The sequence below is a fragment of the Achroia grisella genome, unplaced genomic scaffold (assembly GCF_030625045.1).
Source record: "Achroia grisella isolate CSIRO2021 unplaced genomic scaffold, CSIRO_AGI_Agris_v1 utg1186, whole genome shotgun sequence".
Classification (NCBI taxonomy): Eukaryota; Metazoa; Arthropoda; class Insecta; order Lepidoptera; family Pyralidae; genus Achroia; species Achroia grisella.
This window is the reverse complement of record NW_026712592.1, coordinates 4,662,432-4,679,284: the sequence shown is the minus strand read 5'-3', so window position 1 is coordinate 4,679,284 and position 16,853 is coordinate 4,662,432. Positions and strand designations below refer to the sequence as shown.

General features: G+C 32.4%; 1 protein-coding gene across 1 annotated transcript; it reads left to right on the top strand.

The window, feature by feature from the left end:
• The first annotated feature begins 1,873 nt into the window (after window positions 1–1,873).
• On the top strand, window positions 1,874–16,682 carry LOC131854509 (uncharacterized). Its single transcript, XM_059205640.1, has 12 exons — window positions 1,874–1,953; window positions 4,888–4,919; window positions 5,383–5,565; window positions 6,392–6,445; window positions 7,234–7,359; window positions 7,771–7,929; window positions 8,816–8,917; window positions 10,015–10,203; window positions 11,939–12,040; window positions 13,006–13,194; window positions 14,509–14,648; window positions 15,234–16,682. Exons 1-12 carry the CDS (start codon window positions 1,874–1,876, stop codon window positions 15,423–15,425), a joined length of 1,548 nt encoding a protein of 515 aa, XP_059061623.1. The 3' UTR covers window positions 15,426–16,682.
• The last annotated feature ends 171 nt before the right edge of the window (window positions 16,683–16,853 follow it).

Here is a 16,853-nt window from a genome sequence, read left to right as displayed (position 1 = left end):
TGCTGTTTTGTGGGGCTTTTAAAGTAACGTTTATAATAGTACCACGAGAAACAAAGGCCAATGAGTTTGAATCATGCTTTAGAGACCTCAATCCTTTGATGATACAGATGCACTTAACAGTAAACAAGAAGGCGTGGACAGCAGGAAACACAAATTGACATGAATTTTCTGATTTATTACCAAGTATTGGTGAAGGAACGTATTCGGAAGAAGATGGGTGTACCCGACAGTTATCACTTCCCTCGCACCGCAGGTGAACGCGTCCACTATCCTCACGCTATATATGCGCAAGCGACACGGACAGCTGTAAACTTCAATCATTGTTTCATTCCTGAGTATTTCACCACTCCACGCTTACCTGCATCGGCATCAAAGGGCAAATCTACTGAACCGATTTAAATGAGATTTGATACACAGATAGCCTGAGAGAGGTCATTGGCTACTTTTTAGTGAGAAAAAAGGGTTATAGGGGGTTAAAAGCAGATATTAATGGTTATACAAAAAAATCGAATTTTTTTAAGTAAATCTATGAAACTCTTTTGTTTTATAATCTAACTAAACATATTTTCTTTATTTGGTCAAGGTCATTATACCACTCGGACGAAGTCGCGAGCACAACTAATTAATTAATATAACGGCCCTAGATACTTTCTGCCCTCTACAAAAATGACCTGGCATGAAGATAAATATATAATGTTTTGGTAAGTAAGATATACAGTAACTGGTTAGCACAGTTTAAGTAATTACTGGGTAGTTGACGCATCATAGCATCATTTGTTTGTTACAGTTAATTATATCCTTAAATATATTAATCCATGACACCATTGTATCTTAATCGACAGCATTTTGTTAAACAATATTATTTTTTTGTAACTTACCTAATGTAAGTAGTCGTGTTAGGTTAAGTCGAACAATGCAAGGAAAATCAAAATTAACCATTTTATCCTTAAACATATTAATAATGTTCGTATTATTGTTGTCTGCATATTAGCTATAAGCTATCAGTTTGAATGTATGAACTCCAAATTTGCTCACTTGGTTAGAAAATTCATTCATATTCATATTATTAATATAGTTAAGCGGATCTTAACACGGGTAACTTTATGTCAAATACTATAACTATCTATAAAATACTATATTTAATTACCTCCACGTTTAGTCGTAGACGCGTAAGTTTAAAAAGAAGTAATATGGTCATAAACCTTTATGCACCCGGCTACACTAGCGATGGTAACACTAGCGGGACCCATTGGAAAACGATAAGAGAACCACACAGCCAGTTATTCATTCCATCGTTTCGTAGTCACCACTTTGGTTTGGTCAGGAACGCGTGGGGGCTGACCTGATAGGATTAATTACCAGCGATAGTCCCCATTACTTACGTTCTTCTAAATGTGGCATCCCACATTTATACGCATTATATGTATTATGTTCTTTTTTAAAATCAACTAACAATCATAAAAAAACTTTCATAATCTAGCACAATCAATAATAATAATAATATATTTATTCCAAGAATAAATGGACACATAGACATACATTTAAATTCATTTTTACAAATTACAACTTTACTTACAAATTACATATCACTGTTTACTTAAAAAAATAAAAAACTAAAGAAATGAGCCTCTCAAATTAAACATTAATTGCTAAAATAGTCACCTAATTATGTACATTGTCGGAGATAATACCGTGTAACACATCTGCCCCGATTTCATGAACGGGAATCATTACCGACGTAATCGTACTGAATGATGTGCAACACTTTTGATTTTTTAATTGTGACATTATCACACTACCAAGTACTGTTTATTTTTTATTTGATTCTAATTAGAAATAAAAATTGTACTCCGATAATTGTAATGGTAAGACGATGGTACGCGTGCCGCTAGCGAGCTCGCCACCCACCCCGGTACAATTACTTAATAAAGACTTGGAGAAAATTGCAGCCTGGTCACAAGAAAATGCATTAGTTATTAATCCAAAACAAAAAAATATGATTCTTGGATCAAAAAAACAAACGCTGCTATAATAAATAGAAATATTACAGTAAATATCCCGGATCAGAGTATAGAACGAGTTGAAGAAGCGTGAAACTTGGGAATTACTTTTAAGAGTTAACTGCGATTTTAAAAACACATATTAAATGTAGTAGAACAATGTTTTTATCGCCTTAAGGTCCTATACAAAATTCGTAATTTATTATCAGAAAGAGTTCGTATTACACTATGTGAATCATTAATCTTATCCAAATTTAACTATGGATACATGGTATGTATGGTACATTTAAACAATCAAAAGCGCGAGAGTAGTCGAGTGAAGTTAAAATAATACCACGACCAACATCTTGTGAAGCAAGAATATCATCTACAACATCCAGCAAAGCAGTGGTTGTGCTTTTACCTTTACGGAATCCTGACTGGTACTTTGCCAAGATGTTATTTGTTTCAACGTTCAAGGTTTCAAGGTTCAAAGTTCTGTATTTTTAGGATACATTTTAAAATAAATATGCACTTATATAATCTTTTTAGGTACTTGTTTAAATTCTGAAAATAAAATTTTCATTACAATCAGTAAATAGTGCTTACTGTACATACGGAACACTCAAATCGTGAATTCGTTTCCAAAACCCTATTTATACGTACTTATATACGTACAAGTATATATAATAATGACTATTAAATAATATTAACAATGAGGAAAATTTTTAAAGTGATGGTCGTGTTATAATGTAATGTGTATTTATTATACATTATGTACGTTGTGTATTTGTTATTAATTTTGTTTACACAAAATACTTGTGCTGACGAGTATAATTATTACGGCTGTGGTAAGTTATAAAAATATTAAAAGTAAAAATAATATACACATATTAATCAAACCAAGCTTTCATTTTTATTTTTTGGTGTACGTTAGTATGTAGCCTGGTTATGCAAAGAGAATGTTTTAGACAAATTATAAGTTTTATTGAAAGCGATGGTAACGGTAAGTGACAGTGAGAATTAATAAACTCATAAAGAAGACTTTAAACTAACTATACAGAGAAATATCAGGTATAATTTGGCATTCACTGAATACTAAAGAGTGAGTCAGCTAAAATAAAACCAAACATGAACAAGTTAAAGAAGATAAGTCTTAGTCAGTGACTAGTTCATATTCACTTTACTTTACTACTTAATGCGCGTATTGTCTGAGATAATGAAAACCTTTATCCTTATATAAAAGCCTACTGAGGTACTCTGCCTTGCTCCCTACTACAAAAAGTCCTATGAAGAGTCCAATCCTATAAGTGATTCAGGCGTAGGCTACGGTAACTGTTTACGTCGAGGTATAAAAAAATAAACTACTTATCTTTCTGTATTAACGTTCATATTTGTTCCACTTCTTGCTTTCTACCTATAACAAAAATGTTAACTAGCTACTCCGTCTGATGTAAGATTTTCTAACTATCCTTATGTAAGTGTAGAGACAAACAAGCTATATGACCACCTAACGATAAGTATGTACTCGTACATGAACAGTGCTACGGACTTTAACTCACCATGGACGGCGCCCGTGGTAGTGAAGGCGTGACACTTATAGTAGTTCTCTGGAATGACAATGCATTCCAGAGAACTGAAATAAGTGAAATAAATTATAACAATTATAATATATTTTGTTTCAGATGGGTCACAAATAATATACTACTTTTATGGTGACACATTATCAGTAAATATACAATTGTATAATTTACCCGAGGTAGCAAATAGATATGTAGTTAAAGGTAACATTAACAAATCTTTATTTTTACATAGTCTTAATATATAGAATATTATAAACGCGAAAGTTTGTGAGTATGGATGTTTGTTACTATTTCACGCAAAAACTACTGAAAGGATTTTGATGAAATTGTACAGATATAACTTATGCATCAGAATAACACATAGGCTATATTTTATATTGAAATTTAACGCGGGTAAAACCGCGGGGCACATCTTGTATCATATAAAACAAAGTTGCCGCCACTGTCTTTACACTTATATCTTTAAGTTACTCAAGGAATTTTAATTCAGATTTCAGTAATAGATAGCGATTCGAGGCGAAAGTTATTTTTGCCAGTTTATTAAAGTGTAGCGCTTTACTAGTAATAAATAAATGTAATATTACACTTTAGCATTAACAGTTTACCAGTACAAAATTACAATAAACAACTTATAATGAGAAAATACATAGTACAGGTATTATATATATTATCATTTTTTATCAAAAAACAACAGAGGAAATCGCGAGAAATAACTAGTATTATCAGTTTTTTGTTGAATGAATGGTATGTTTAAATGCCTATTCGATTATTTGGCTCAGGATGACATCGTGAGGACTGTTGCTCTTACTTCATAAAACTAAGTAGAAAAGTCTGATGTCAGCTATAGTTACATTCTGCGTAAGCCATAGAGAGATCTCCATGATTGTCGTTGCGGTTGTTTTTATACAGCTGAACAAACAAGTCTGTATACAGACTTTAGTTTATTGGTTGTGGGTGACAGTTACGTACTCATTCACTAAATCAAAGACCGTTAGACCAGATCCCATTGACCTTATCACAGCGTTATATAAATAGAATGTTATTTTTAGTGAGATATTACAGTTCTTTCTATATTTTTCAATTGTTAAAACGCAATTTTGTAGTCAAAATATTTGTTCTAAAGTAGTTTACTATATACTTGTAGTTTAACACATCTTATATACATGACAGAACAGAACTTACACTTCAGTTCTGTTCGGAAAAGTTTCGACACTCTTCACTCTCACTAGAGCTCTTTTATTTCTAAACATCATTCAGAGAAGAGTCAAAATTCTATTAGACTTGATTTTCTTTAACTTTTCTAAATTCTTAATTTTGACCGTCAGGTGTGGTATCATTGGATCATTAGAAGTCGCTTGTAATTTCAAGTTACCGGGAGTGTGTTTCTGCTCTATTGTGTGTTATATAATTATTTGTTATTCCGTAATTTATTTATTCAAATTCAAAATTATTTATTCATGTAGGACGTTTTAGCCGCTTATGAACGTCAAGTCTTTTACATTATGATTTTAATTATTTACCCTACCGTCCAGTTCCGTATTGACCATGTGCACGGCCACAATGCCCGAGTCAGTCGCCGTCTAGCATACTCAACTATACGGGAACCCACACTAATATTACAAATAGTAAATATTTTACAACCAGCACTTATTCTATTTTTAATAATGATATTACTAATAATACTAGTTTGGATATACATTGTTAAACATTATATGAGCTATATTTTCATTAAAATAATAAGGATTGCAAAAATATAACCGAAAATATAAAAAAATCCTCTTCTGACTATCTATATCACATCAAAACTAAAATATTTTCAGACGGTACTATATATATAAAAGATGAATGGCTTGAAGGTACGAGTACATCAGTTACGATCAGAGATTCCTTATCACATAGTGATAATAAAGTTTATCATCTATTATTGTTGAGAGCCGACCGAACAATATGTGCTGAAAGGAGATTATTCCGTTTAAACTACAAGTCGTCATGGTGGACGCATAGTAAGTAAAACTAGATTACGATATTCATAGTTGTATAGTTGTATCATATTATATCAAAGTACATATAATTGTAAACACAATGAAATTTTAAAAAGTCTTTACATTGTCTCGTATACTATACTTAAGAATTAACAACAAGTCATGGTGGCGAATAGAATTCATCATGTACAAAGTAAAAGTCCACACGGACCTGGTTGATACCCAAAAAATAGTGAACAGTTTGTTGAAATTCATTCATTCACTAGAGAGTCGAATTTGTATTATATTTTGTTCTGAGAAACAATGTTTTATTTTTGAGTAATTATTATTAAATATTTTTAATAATTAAATTATGTTTAAAGACTTCATAAAGACTGTAATTGGTAAAAAGACAGTGTCCTGTTCAGTCTCCATCGATGTCTCTCGGGAAAAAGACACCTTCAGCCGATTCGTTTTAATAATTGTCGCACCTGCCTGTGAACATGGTATACCCTGTTGGGGAGCCAGTGGGAGATTATAGGATGCTAATGAAGTCAGTAATTTAACAATTAGTAACTAGAACGGATTCCAGGTAGATCTGACCACGAACTCCCCTAAGTTGCACGCTCCCATACACATGCATGAATGGGTACACACATGTGTATATTAGCGTTTTCTACTGTTGTTAGTTTGTTTGGTGTACCGTTGTTCACTTTAAAAGTAAAGGAAAACAGTAACATAACATAACAAAAAATATTTTAATGTATGTACCATTATACCTAAGATTTCAAATTGATTTCAAAGATTGTGTTCTGACTTTGTCATAAAAATTGTAATAATTATGATCTGTGTATTATATATATTTTAGGTCCTTCATCACACTCGTATTCATGTGGTATATATTTTCAATACAAATGTGATGGTAAGTACCCGCCTAATAACGATAAATTATTTTAATTATACAACATTTCTATGTCAACAGTACTCTATTCCCCAATACAAGGAAGAAAATGTGCTATAGAACACAAGTAGGTGAATATTGTCTATAAGAATCCGTTCTATTTTAATCTATCATTCCAAATCTTTCGAATGAATCTCGATGACCACTGCAGAATTATATTAACATTACTTTATTTATTAATAAAATACATTTTTGTTAACAACAATATATGGCAACCATGGTCTATGTACATGAACATCACGTCATCATACGATGTCCGTATTATCTACCACTGATGCGTTACCACTTCGGAGGATTCAGATTTAGCCTCTGTACGTTGTAATTTTACTGACAGATCTCATCTTAAAACTAAAACACAACATACAAGCTACGGTTGGAGTTTCACAAATGCGTATCGATTGTAGTTAAAGTAATTAATTATTATATGTATAATAAATATTATACATATATACTTACAATATACAGGGTTAATCGCAATGAGTACTACAAGCGTAGGTCAGGTCGAGTAACAAGTAAAAAGTGGAAACCAATAAAGTAAATTATTAATTTTAAACTAAATTAATCACGTACCTGCAGTTTATATGAAAGTATTCAATTATATTTTTCATATTTTTAGTTTTCTTCTTGCAATCTAAATTATTACAGTACCCTAAATACTATCTATTAACTTTCGGTGTAAAATTAAGTCAACTATGAACCTTATATAGCGTAAATAAACTATTATTTATTGTATCAATACTTATATTCAGCCCCACCTCGATCCAATTCACAATACCTAGAGAAAAAAGAAGGATCTAAATATAAATATAAATGCAAACGTAATGGAAGAAGTACAATTGCTTGGTGGCACTACACAAGTAACAATCAGTCATTGGGTAAGATCGTTTATTCCAAATAACTAACAAAAGAATAAAGTTTTCGGATCGATTCTATTTGCTTGTGTACGGATTCTGATAATACTACGAGTAGATAGCATCTTTAGATATTGTTTTATTTTGAATTTTTGTTATCTATTCTTTTTCTATTTTCTTTAATGTAACTAAACAACAGTCGGCACAGACACGTGCAATGCACAGGATCTACAACCATTGAGACATAGTTTTATAACTCAATATAATAAACGAATCCCACTCGGCTGGACTGTATTGCGGAAACTATGTTACATTTTCCATTCATAATTTATTATTTATTTATTATTAAACCAGAAACGGTTTACTAAACATTAGTTATTTTAGACAGTTACATGGAGAGTGGTTTCAGCTAGCTTAGTAAATTATTGCTTTCAGTTCTAGGTTATGCGGAAAATCCATATAGGGACTATGATTTGGAAATCTCCATGGATGTACAAGTGTTTGATAACAATACGATCATGATGTGCAGACAAAATTCATACGACGGCTATGTTGAAAACATCACAGTGTTAAATGTAAAATCTGCAAATTCGGGTATGTTAATCTTAAAAGGTAATATTTGTATCAACTAACAGCTTACTGACTCAACGAGGTAAAGTTTGTACGAAGTACTGCTGTTACATCCCTGTGTCCCTCTTCAGCCACCAAACAGATTGCTTTGTCTTCATCTCATGATCGTCATAGATGTGATCTTTCTACGAAACTAGATGAGATGAAACGTAGTAGTCAAATTACGGGGTAGTGTACCAACCTATTGTAATATTATATATTAACAATAACATTTTTAAATTTCATTAAATTGAACAGTCGCGAGTACCAACCTTTTCCAATTTGTAAGTTCCTAATAAATATTAAATTGTTCTTCAAGAAATAAGTTTTATTTTTATTTTTTATTCGTGTGGATGTACGACGCCTTGTCCTTTGGAAATAACACGCAGGAGTGATGTGATAAAGTGCATGTTCATTGTTCAACCGACTTATTGTTGCCACTTAACATTAGGTGGGCAACAGCCAGATTATTTGGCATTCCATTATCTGCATCAAATAAAACCCATACAATAATATAGGTCACGCAGTATATTAGAATTACGACAATATTGTAACGCAGTTACAGTCAGCAGTCTAGTTCAGTACAAAATTTAGTAGTATAGGTGTTACACAAAATACCTTACTGAGACATAATACTATTATATATAGTAGTGGCCCATTGGTCGAAATTCCACATTAAGTAATTTATTTCAAAGCCTATAAATGAAATAATAATAATATATAACAAAATCAGTGAGAGTAGCTCTTCTTGCATTGTCGTTGAACGTAGTGCATACTCGTACATATATTTGTTAATAATTACGTGCACTCGGTGAAGAATCTGTGCAGCGCGTGTCACCTACTGTTAACTGTCTAATATCTATCGTTACAGACGAAGTAGAAAAGAAAACAACAAACGATCACAATGTATACTATACATCCAACGAACAACAATATATATATTGTCCAGGAAATTATTTATATCAAGTAGATGGTAAGTACATAATGAATACATATTTCAGAACACGTTACAATGTTTAATTTAATACACTTAAATAGTTTAAACAATTTGAATTTAATTTGTAAATGTTTTATAATCACAACTTCACATATACGCCATATAAAATATATATATGTATTTAAATTAATAGTACTTCTAGCACTGTCAGTAGTCGAACTATAATAGCCATCTATACTTACCGATTTCAACGTGTTTGACAATAAAGGAAAAGTTCCACTCTCCACGTTGTGTATAAGGCAGCATATTTTTGGGTGCCCTATACACATATATCTTCGAAGGTTAGAGGTTTAAAGATATACGACATAATATCGTTTTAGTTAAAAAAGTTACATACTTTGTTGTTGTCAGTTTTTTAGCAATCGAATCCTTCATCTGTGTATCTACAGTACTATTTGATCCAAAATTTTGCTCCGAATGTTTAGCAGTGTGTTTTGTTACTGAATATATTTATTATTTACTCAGTGATCAATTGAATATGAACGTAATAAATAGGCAGACAGTATATTCTAAAAAAGGTTATTTTGCTTCTCACGACAGAGTCGTGGCCTAATGCTTTACTACACCGACTTAGAAACCAATGGTTTTGGGTTCAAATTTGACCAACATCAACATAAAGTGTGTCCATTTATATTTCGGACTGACAATTCGTTGATGGAAACACCGATAACAAACCATACCAATCTGAGAAACGCCTGTATGCTTGCCTCCTCTCGCCACTACATTCCATCTAAACATATCAAGTGTTGCGTTCACTATGACGTTAGCAATTCCGAATGTCTCTGACTACAGCAATAAGTATACCTACTACCCGACTATGTTATAACACAGTCGGGTAGTTTTTACAACTTATTATTAGTCTCCATATCAAAAAGACAATATTATTAAATTTACTTTTTACTTCAGCTTATCGCGGATATTTTAACTAATTTACACAAGCTTTCCGCAGAAATTATTATGTAGTCTGTTGAGGTTATCGCGAAAACAGAGAAACCCGGCAGATACTTTGTTTTGGAATGTGTATAGGAGACACTGTTTATAATGAATAATTCACGTAATATCTCTCTTTTCAGCAAACAACATAGTTACCATGACCAGAACAATAAAGCCATACGACAGCAATCAGACAATAATATTGACACAACACGATAATAATACAAAATTGTATTGTGTAAATTATGCATGCATGTATCAAACTAAATACAAATGTGAGAGGAAGATACTGAATAAATATATTTTTTACATAACAAATTACAATATGGGTATGTAAAAATCTAATACGTAGGTACTGAATACTAGACCTGCTAATATGTATTAAAATAATAACGACAAAAGTACCCTGTATTTTAACCCCATCTAGTATATCCGTAGGCTACTACGCTACTGTACTGACTGTAATTGTTGTTTTATGTATTTAGAATAAAAAACAAGCTGACGGCTCGTCAAATGGTAAATGGCGGCATGGCAATGACCTATATACGAGTATATCACAGAACAGCACCACAGATATAACGTTATCACGTGACTCCCGTGGTACCTCACGTCCCATACGTTGTCTAAAGTCCTATGATGTCATGCCCGTACTCTGTAATATCACTACTTTATTCTCGTCCCTCATATATAATGTAGTTTCCTGGCTGAAATAGGTGAGACAGAGGTACGCACGCGGATGATTTTGTACAGAGTCCACATCGGTACACGGTTTTGTTTGTATCTACGTAAAGAATTATATGAACTGGTATGATAAATGAGCTGACGGCCCATTACATTATCATGTGATGATGTAATGGGCCGTCTTATTGGCTTACCGAGGAAGACTTTGTACGAAGTACCTCTTTCCATGACCACCATCGATGTCACTACAATATGAATATGAACTGATGACGTATTAATGTCATCAGTTTGGATATTATATTAACAATAACATTAAAAATTCCATTAAATTCGCAGTCACGAGTAGCATCCAACGGAAGATCCTAATAAATATTAAATTGTATTTCAACAAATAGGTTTCTATTTATTTTTTATTGATTGGATGTACGACGAGTCTTTTCGAGAGTTCTCGAAAGCTCTCGAAAAGACACGCAGGAGTGATGTCAACCGACTTATTGTTGCCACTAAACTTCAAGTTGGCCACAGCCAGCTTGCTTGGTATTTATTATTTAAAAGAGACACACAAGTTTCTTGCTCATTCTTCTTATGATAAGACAACTTTCCAAATGAGCGGTGGATTAAAAACATTGTTATTATTATTAACTATTTAAAAGCTTTATATAAGTTTATCTGAATAAAGGATTTTCCATTTTATTTTATTCGATTATCTATTGTACATCAAATAAATCCCATACAGATCATGCACATTATATCTACTAGTCTATTACAGTTACAACAATATTGTAACCTGTAAGCAGTCTAGTTCATTACAATAATTAGTAGTACAGGTGTTACACAAAATACTTAACTGGCACATAATACTATTGTGGCCCATGTGTACCTGTGGCCCATTGGTCGAAATAGATGAATTAATAATCTATACATCTACACATATAAATAAAATTGGAGTGTCTGTTTGTAATATTGAACTAACCGTTTTTACTACATGTATATGAATATAAATATGGCACATATACCAAAATAACATTTTTTACAATTTTTTTCTGTCTGTCTATCTATCTGTTTGTTGCCGCTAATCTCTGAAATGGCTTGGGCGATTTTGACGGGACTATTTTGGCAGGTAGCTGATGTAATAAGGAGTAACTTAGGCTACCTTTATTTTAGAAAAATGTTTTTTTTTAAGAAACTTAAATTCCACGCCAGTACAGCCGCGGGTACAGCTAGTATATAATAAAATCAGTGAGAGTGGCGTCTTCTCACGTTGACGTTGAAATAGTAGTGCACATACATATAGTTGTCAATAATTACGTGCACTCGGTGAAGAATCTGTACAGCGTGTGTCACCTACTGTTAACTAACATCCTCTAATATCTATACTTACAGACGAAGTAGAAAATAAAAAAATAATCGATCATAATGTATACTATACACCCAACGAACAACAAAATATATCGTGTCGAGGAAATTATTTGTATCAAGTAGATGGTAAGTAGGTACCTAATGAATACATATTTTAGAACACTAAACTAGTTTAAATTATTCCGTATTAATTTGTAACTGCATTATAATCACGACTTCATATATACGCCATATAAATTATATATAGTACTATATATTTGTATTAATAGTACCTCTAGCACTACCAGTAGTAGAACTATGATAGCTATCTATACTTACCGATTACAATGTCTGGCTATAAAGGAAAAGTTCCACCCCCCACGTTGTGTATAACCCAGCATACCTTCGCTGCCCTATACACATACACATATACCTTCAAATATTAAAGTCGCTATAAAGCGATACTGTCCCGTATGGCTTTATGGCTTGAAGTATTTACTCAATGATCCGCTGAATATAGACGCAATAAATAAACAGACAGCGTATGCGTATGTTGATTTTTACTACAGAGTGTCATGGCCTAATGGTACATCTACACTGTCTTTGAAACCAATGGTTATGGGTTTTAATCTGGCCAACATCAACATAAATTGTGTCTATTTATATTTCTGACTGAAAATTTGTTGGTGGAAACACCGATAATAAACCATATCAATCTGAGAAACGCCTGTATGCTTGCCTCCTCTCGCCACTACATTCCATCTAAACATATCGTAAACAATTCCAAATGTCTCTGACTACCGCAATAGGTATAACACAGTCGGGTAGTATTTACAACTTATTATTAGCCTTCATATCAAAATGATAATATTATTTAATTCGCTTCCCGCCCCAACTTAGCGCGAATATTTTAACTACTAATTTACACAAGATTTCCTCAGAAATTAGTATGTTAGTGGATCATAAAAATACCCCATGAAAATTCATACTGTATATGTGTATAGTTTTTGAGGTTAACGCGAAAACAGAGAAATCCGGCTAGATTGTGTTTTGTAATGTGTATAGAAGACACTGTTTATAATGAATAATTCACGTAAAATCTCTCTTTTCAGCAGACAACATAGTTACCATGACCAGAACAATAGAGCCATACGACAGCAATCAGGCAATAATATTGAAACAACATGATAATAATACAAAATTGTTTTGTATAAATTATACATACATGTATCCAAATAAATACCAATGTAAGAGGAAAATACTGAATAAATATATTTATTACTTAAAAAATCGCAATGGAGGTATGTAAAATATAGTTTTAGTGATTATTAGTTAGATAGTATTATTATCTAATGACTGAGCCATTAGATAATAATAAAAATATGTAAACCCGTCAAAGTACTGCGGAATAGTACATAGTCACTAAATAATACAGTAATCAATAGTTAAGTAAAAAAAATACGACTCGTATATATGTTGTGAAAGATTAACACAAACGAACAAGTTTTCGCCAGGTCGCAATTTTTAAATTTTATTATATACTAGCTATACCCGCAACTTCGTCCGCGTGAAATACGTTGAACAAATAAAGAAAAATTATCTAATAATCTTAACCAAAAATTCTATAAAAAATTTATCCGCTAATTTCATTTAACCCCCGTAACGTCTATACAAACTTTAAATTTAACATTTATTTATATTTAATCATCAATATAAACAATAAGCATCCTACGTCCTTTCTCAGGGTTTATAATAATAGGATGTACCAAATTTCATATAAATCGGATCAGTAGTTTTGGCGTGAAAGCGAGACAGACAGACAGTCAGACAGTTACTTTTTCATTTGTAATTTTAGTAAGGATCAGATAAAACGATTTGTCCTACTTCATAAATCAGAAAGTTCATGTGCATTTGTATTTCCTGCTGTTCGCGCCCTCATGTCCACTATTAAGTCCAACAGTTTCGGAGATTAGCCTGTACAAACATATAAAGAGACAGAGAAACAATAAATTTGGAAAAAATCTAAATGTGTTCTATTTTACTTCTAATTCGGTTTTTCGCGTTATCTTTATGTGTACAGAAATTCGATCTCTACAGTTTAATTATGTATATGTATAGATAAAGATAACTAATTTATTAATACAATCAAAACCTGTTCTACTCTTTGGTTACAAGTACTGTTCGAGATACTCTTTTGTAATTAATTTAAATTTCGAATGCGCTTCGTATCTATTTGTTTTATGACAAAAATATTATTATAGAGATGTGAAAATACCATCATGGCGTTTCATTTATCTCGACAATTTTAAACTATGAATTATACAAGTACTATGCACCGATTACTTGCTCAACATTTGTATATTTCCATACTCCCTCAGATCGATCCCCCGTCCAATTCAAACAGGGATCTAAATTACGACGTTCGACGTACGACGATGTTCGATCCCCCAGCGGTGCCCTCAGACTATAGTCGTATCCATCAAGCGGGAGTTGGACTTCTATCCGTAGCCCTATCGTCCGTTCAAGCTGTAAATGCCAGCTGCGGTCAACAGCATTAGAGTAGTCCTAAAAAAATACTTAAATATCCAGTAACTAGAGTCTAATTTACATTGCAGATAGAAAAAACACTGCAGTCATTGTTTCCGCGTGTGTAGTAACTTTTATACTATCGTCTGCTATAATTCTACTGATCTATTGGAAGTACAAAATAAACCGCCGTGAGAGTAGGATTCCAGAGAATCAAGTTATATATGACGTAAGTTTCTGACAAACCAATAAACACCCATACATGAAGATTGCACATACAATACAATATAGCGTTCAGTCTGCACAGGTATCTGTATATAAATAAATTGCTTTTAGGGTTGACCACGTTCAATATTATTTTCTATTTTAATCGCTGCAATAGTAAAAAAACGAAAAAGTTTAGTTAACAATTTAGAACTATTTAGAATTTTGTATGGAAATCTACTTTAGATTATTTTACGAATTAAAATTAAATTAATTAATCCGGTCAATATTACCACCAGTTAGAGTACTTGTGTACTGGGAGAAAATCTTCCAGTACTACCTTAAACATTATAGAAGTTTTCAACATCTAAAATAGACCACATGGGTGGTCTTCTATGCAGACGGAAATCACCCAGAGTAGTATGAAAACGCGAAAGAACACAAAGTATGAGAAGGAAAACACGCATCAGATATACTAATATCACATTTGTTTAATCAATCTAGCTTCCCTGACTGCTGGCATGGCTGCCTTATAATGTTACACGCGACGTCTACCAGTAGGCCAGGGAGTATGAATTAAAAAATTAAACAATAATCAATATCGTTACAGGCCACTCCTCAATATGAGAACATTGGTCACCGAGTTACAAATGAGAATTCTGAAGACGACACCTATGTATATCTAGCTTCACCTGTTCAATACACTGAATTGTACATGCAGGCACCAACGAACAGACTTAACTATGATAGCGAAGACAGCCCGAAATATTCTCAAGTAATAGGTAGTGTTCGACCGCTGTGAATGAAGAGAACTATAGAAGTATACTGTCTACTCTACAGAAGTAAATCATTGATAATAATTAAATGAATATTAATGTAATAATAATAATATGTATTTATAATTCTCTGATAACAATTAATTTAATAATTAAGTAATATTTAATATTTATATATTTTGCATGCCTAATGAGGCAAAACATAATGGGACATTATATTACAATAACATCCACTGTAAACCTATGTTTAGTGCAAATAAATTTGATTTTATTTTATTTGATTGATATTAGGACTTTATACGATACTTAGCACGATAACACAAAATTCTATTGTTACGGCGAAATCTCGTTTGATTGGCGCATTTGGTTTCTCTACCCCGACCTCTCTGGAAATGCGCCAATCAAACGGCGTTTTACTAGGACTTAATAAGGTGAGCTTACTCTTAAAGAGTACACGTTGATATGTGTCCTCTTTATGAGTTTTAGCCCAGATAGCTTTAGCCGACAATACTATTCGAACGGCGCGGCGCAGTCTGTACGAGCCATCCGACTCTTAAAAAAATGGACTTGGAGCAAGTGAACAGTAACCTGATATCTATGTACATCACAGAATATACCTGCAACATCTGTCTTCCGCCTCATCTAAATTAAAAAAGAAATAATCTTTATCGAATAATTTTTATTCTACCACTCATTCGGAATGCAGACTCATCACTTCACAAGAATAAACAGAAAGAAACTAGCGAGTTCCTCTTTTAACAAATGTTGTTCAGCATTACATTTTAAGATTCTGTGTATAAACTGCCAAATATCTTTGACAAAAGTAATTCAATATTATTTATAAATTTTTCATGTTTAATATAATGGTTACTCTAATAACAATATACATCATCCATATGTATCAGAGCAGCCCAGTCCCTATAAACAGCACCAGTTCACGTGTATAACGGATGAGTGAGCTATCATTACGCTCAATAATATTGTAGGGAGCATAGTGACCTGTCCCATTGTGGCACCACTTGTCTGGTTACTAATATATCTAAGTATGTGCAATTGGTGCATTCACATAATGCACATTAACAAGAAGGAGGCATACGATAATCAACATGAAACCGCTACGCACTCATACTGTGTGCAATCAGATAATATTGTCAGCACTATGAATTTTTAGTTAGTTTTTTTGTAATTATTATTATAATTCATTTTTGTAACTCATAATTTTTTTAATAAGTTGTTTAATAAATAAAATATTTTATAGAACATTTAAATCTCTTTTTCTGGCAGTCTTAGGACTGGCAGTTTTACAAAAACTTACGCAATTCCCATAAAATTAATTACAAAATTTGGTAATAATGTAATTTGAATAAAACCAGTTTGTTTTTCTTAAGTTGCTTTTTATTGCAAATTCGAATAAAATAATAAAACTAATTATTAGTTATATTTTACTCATTAAT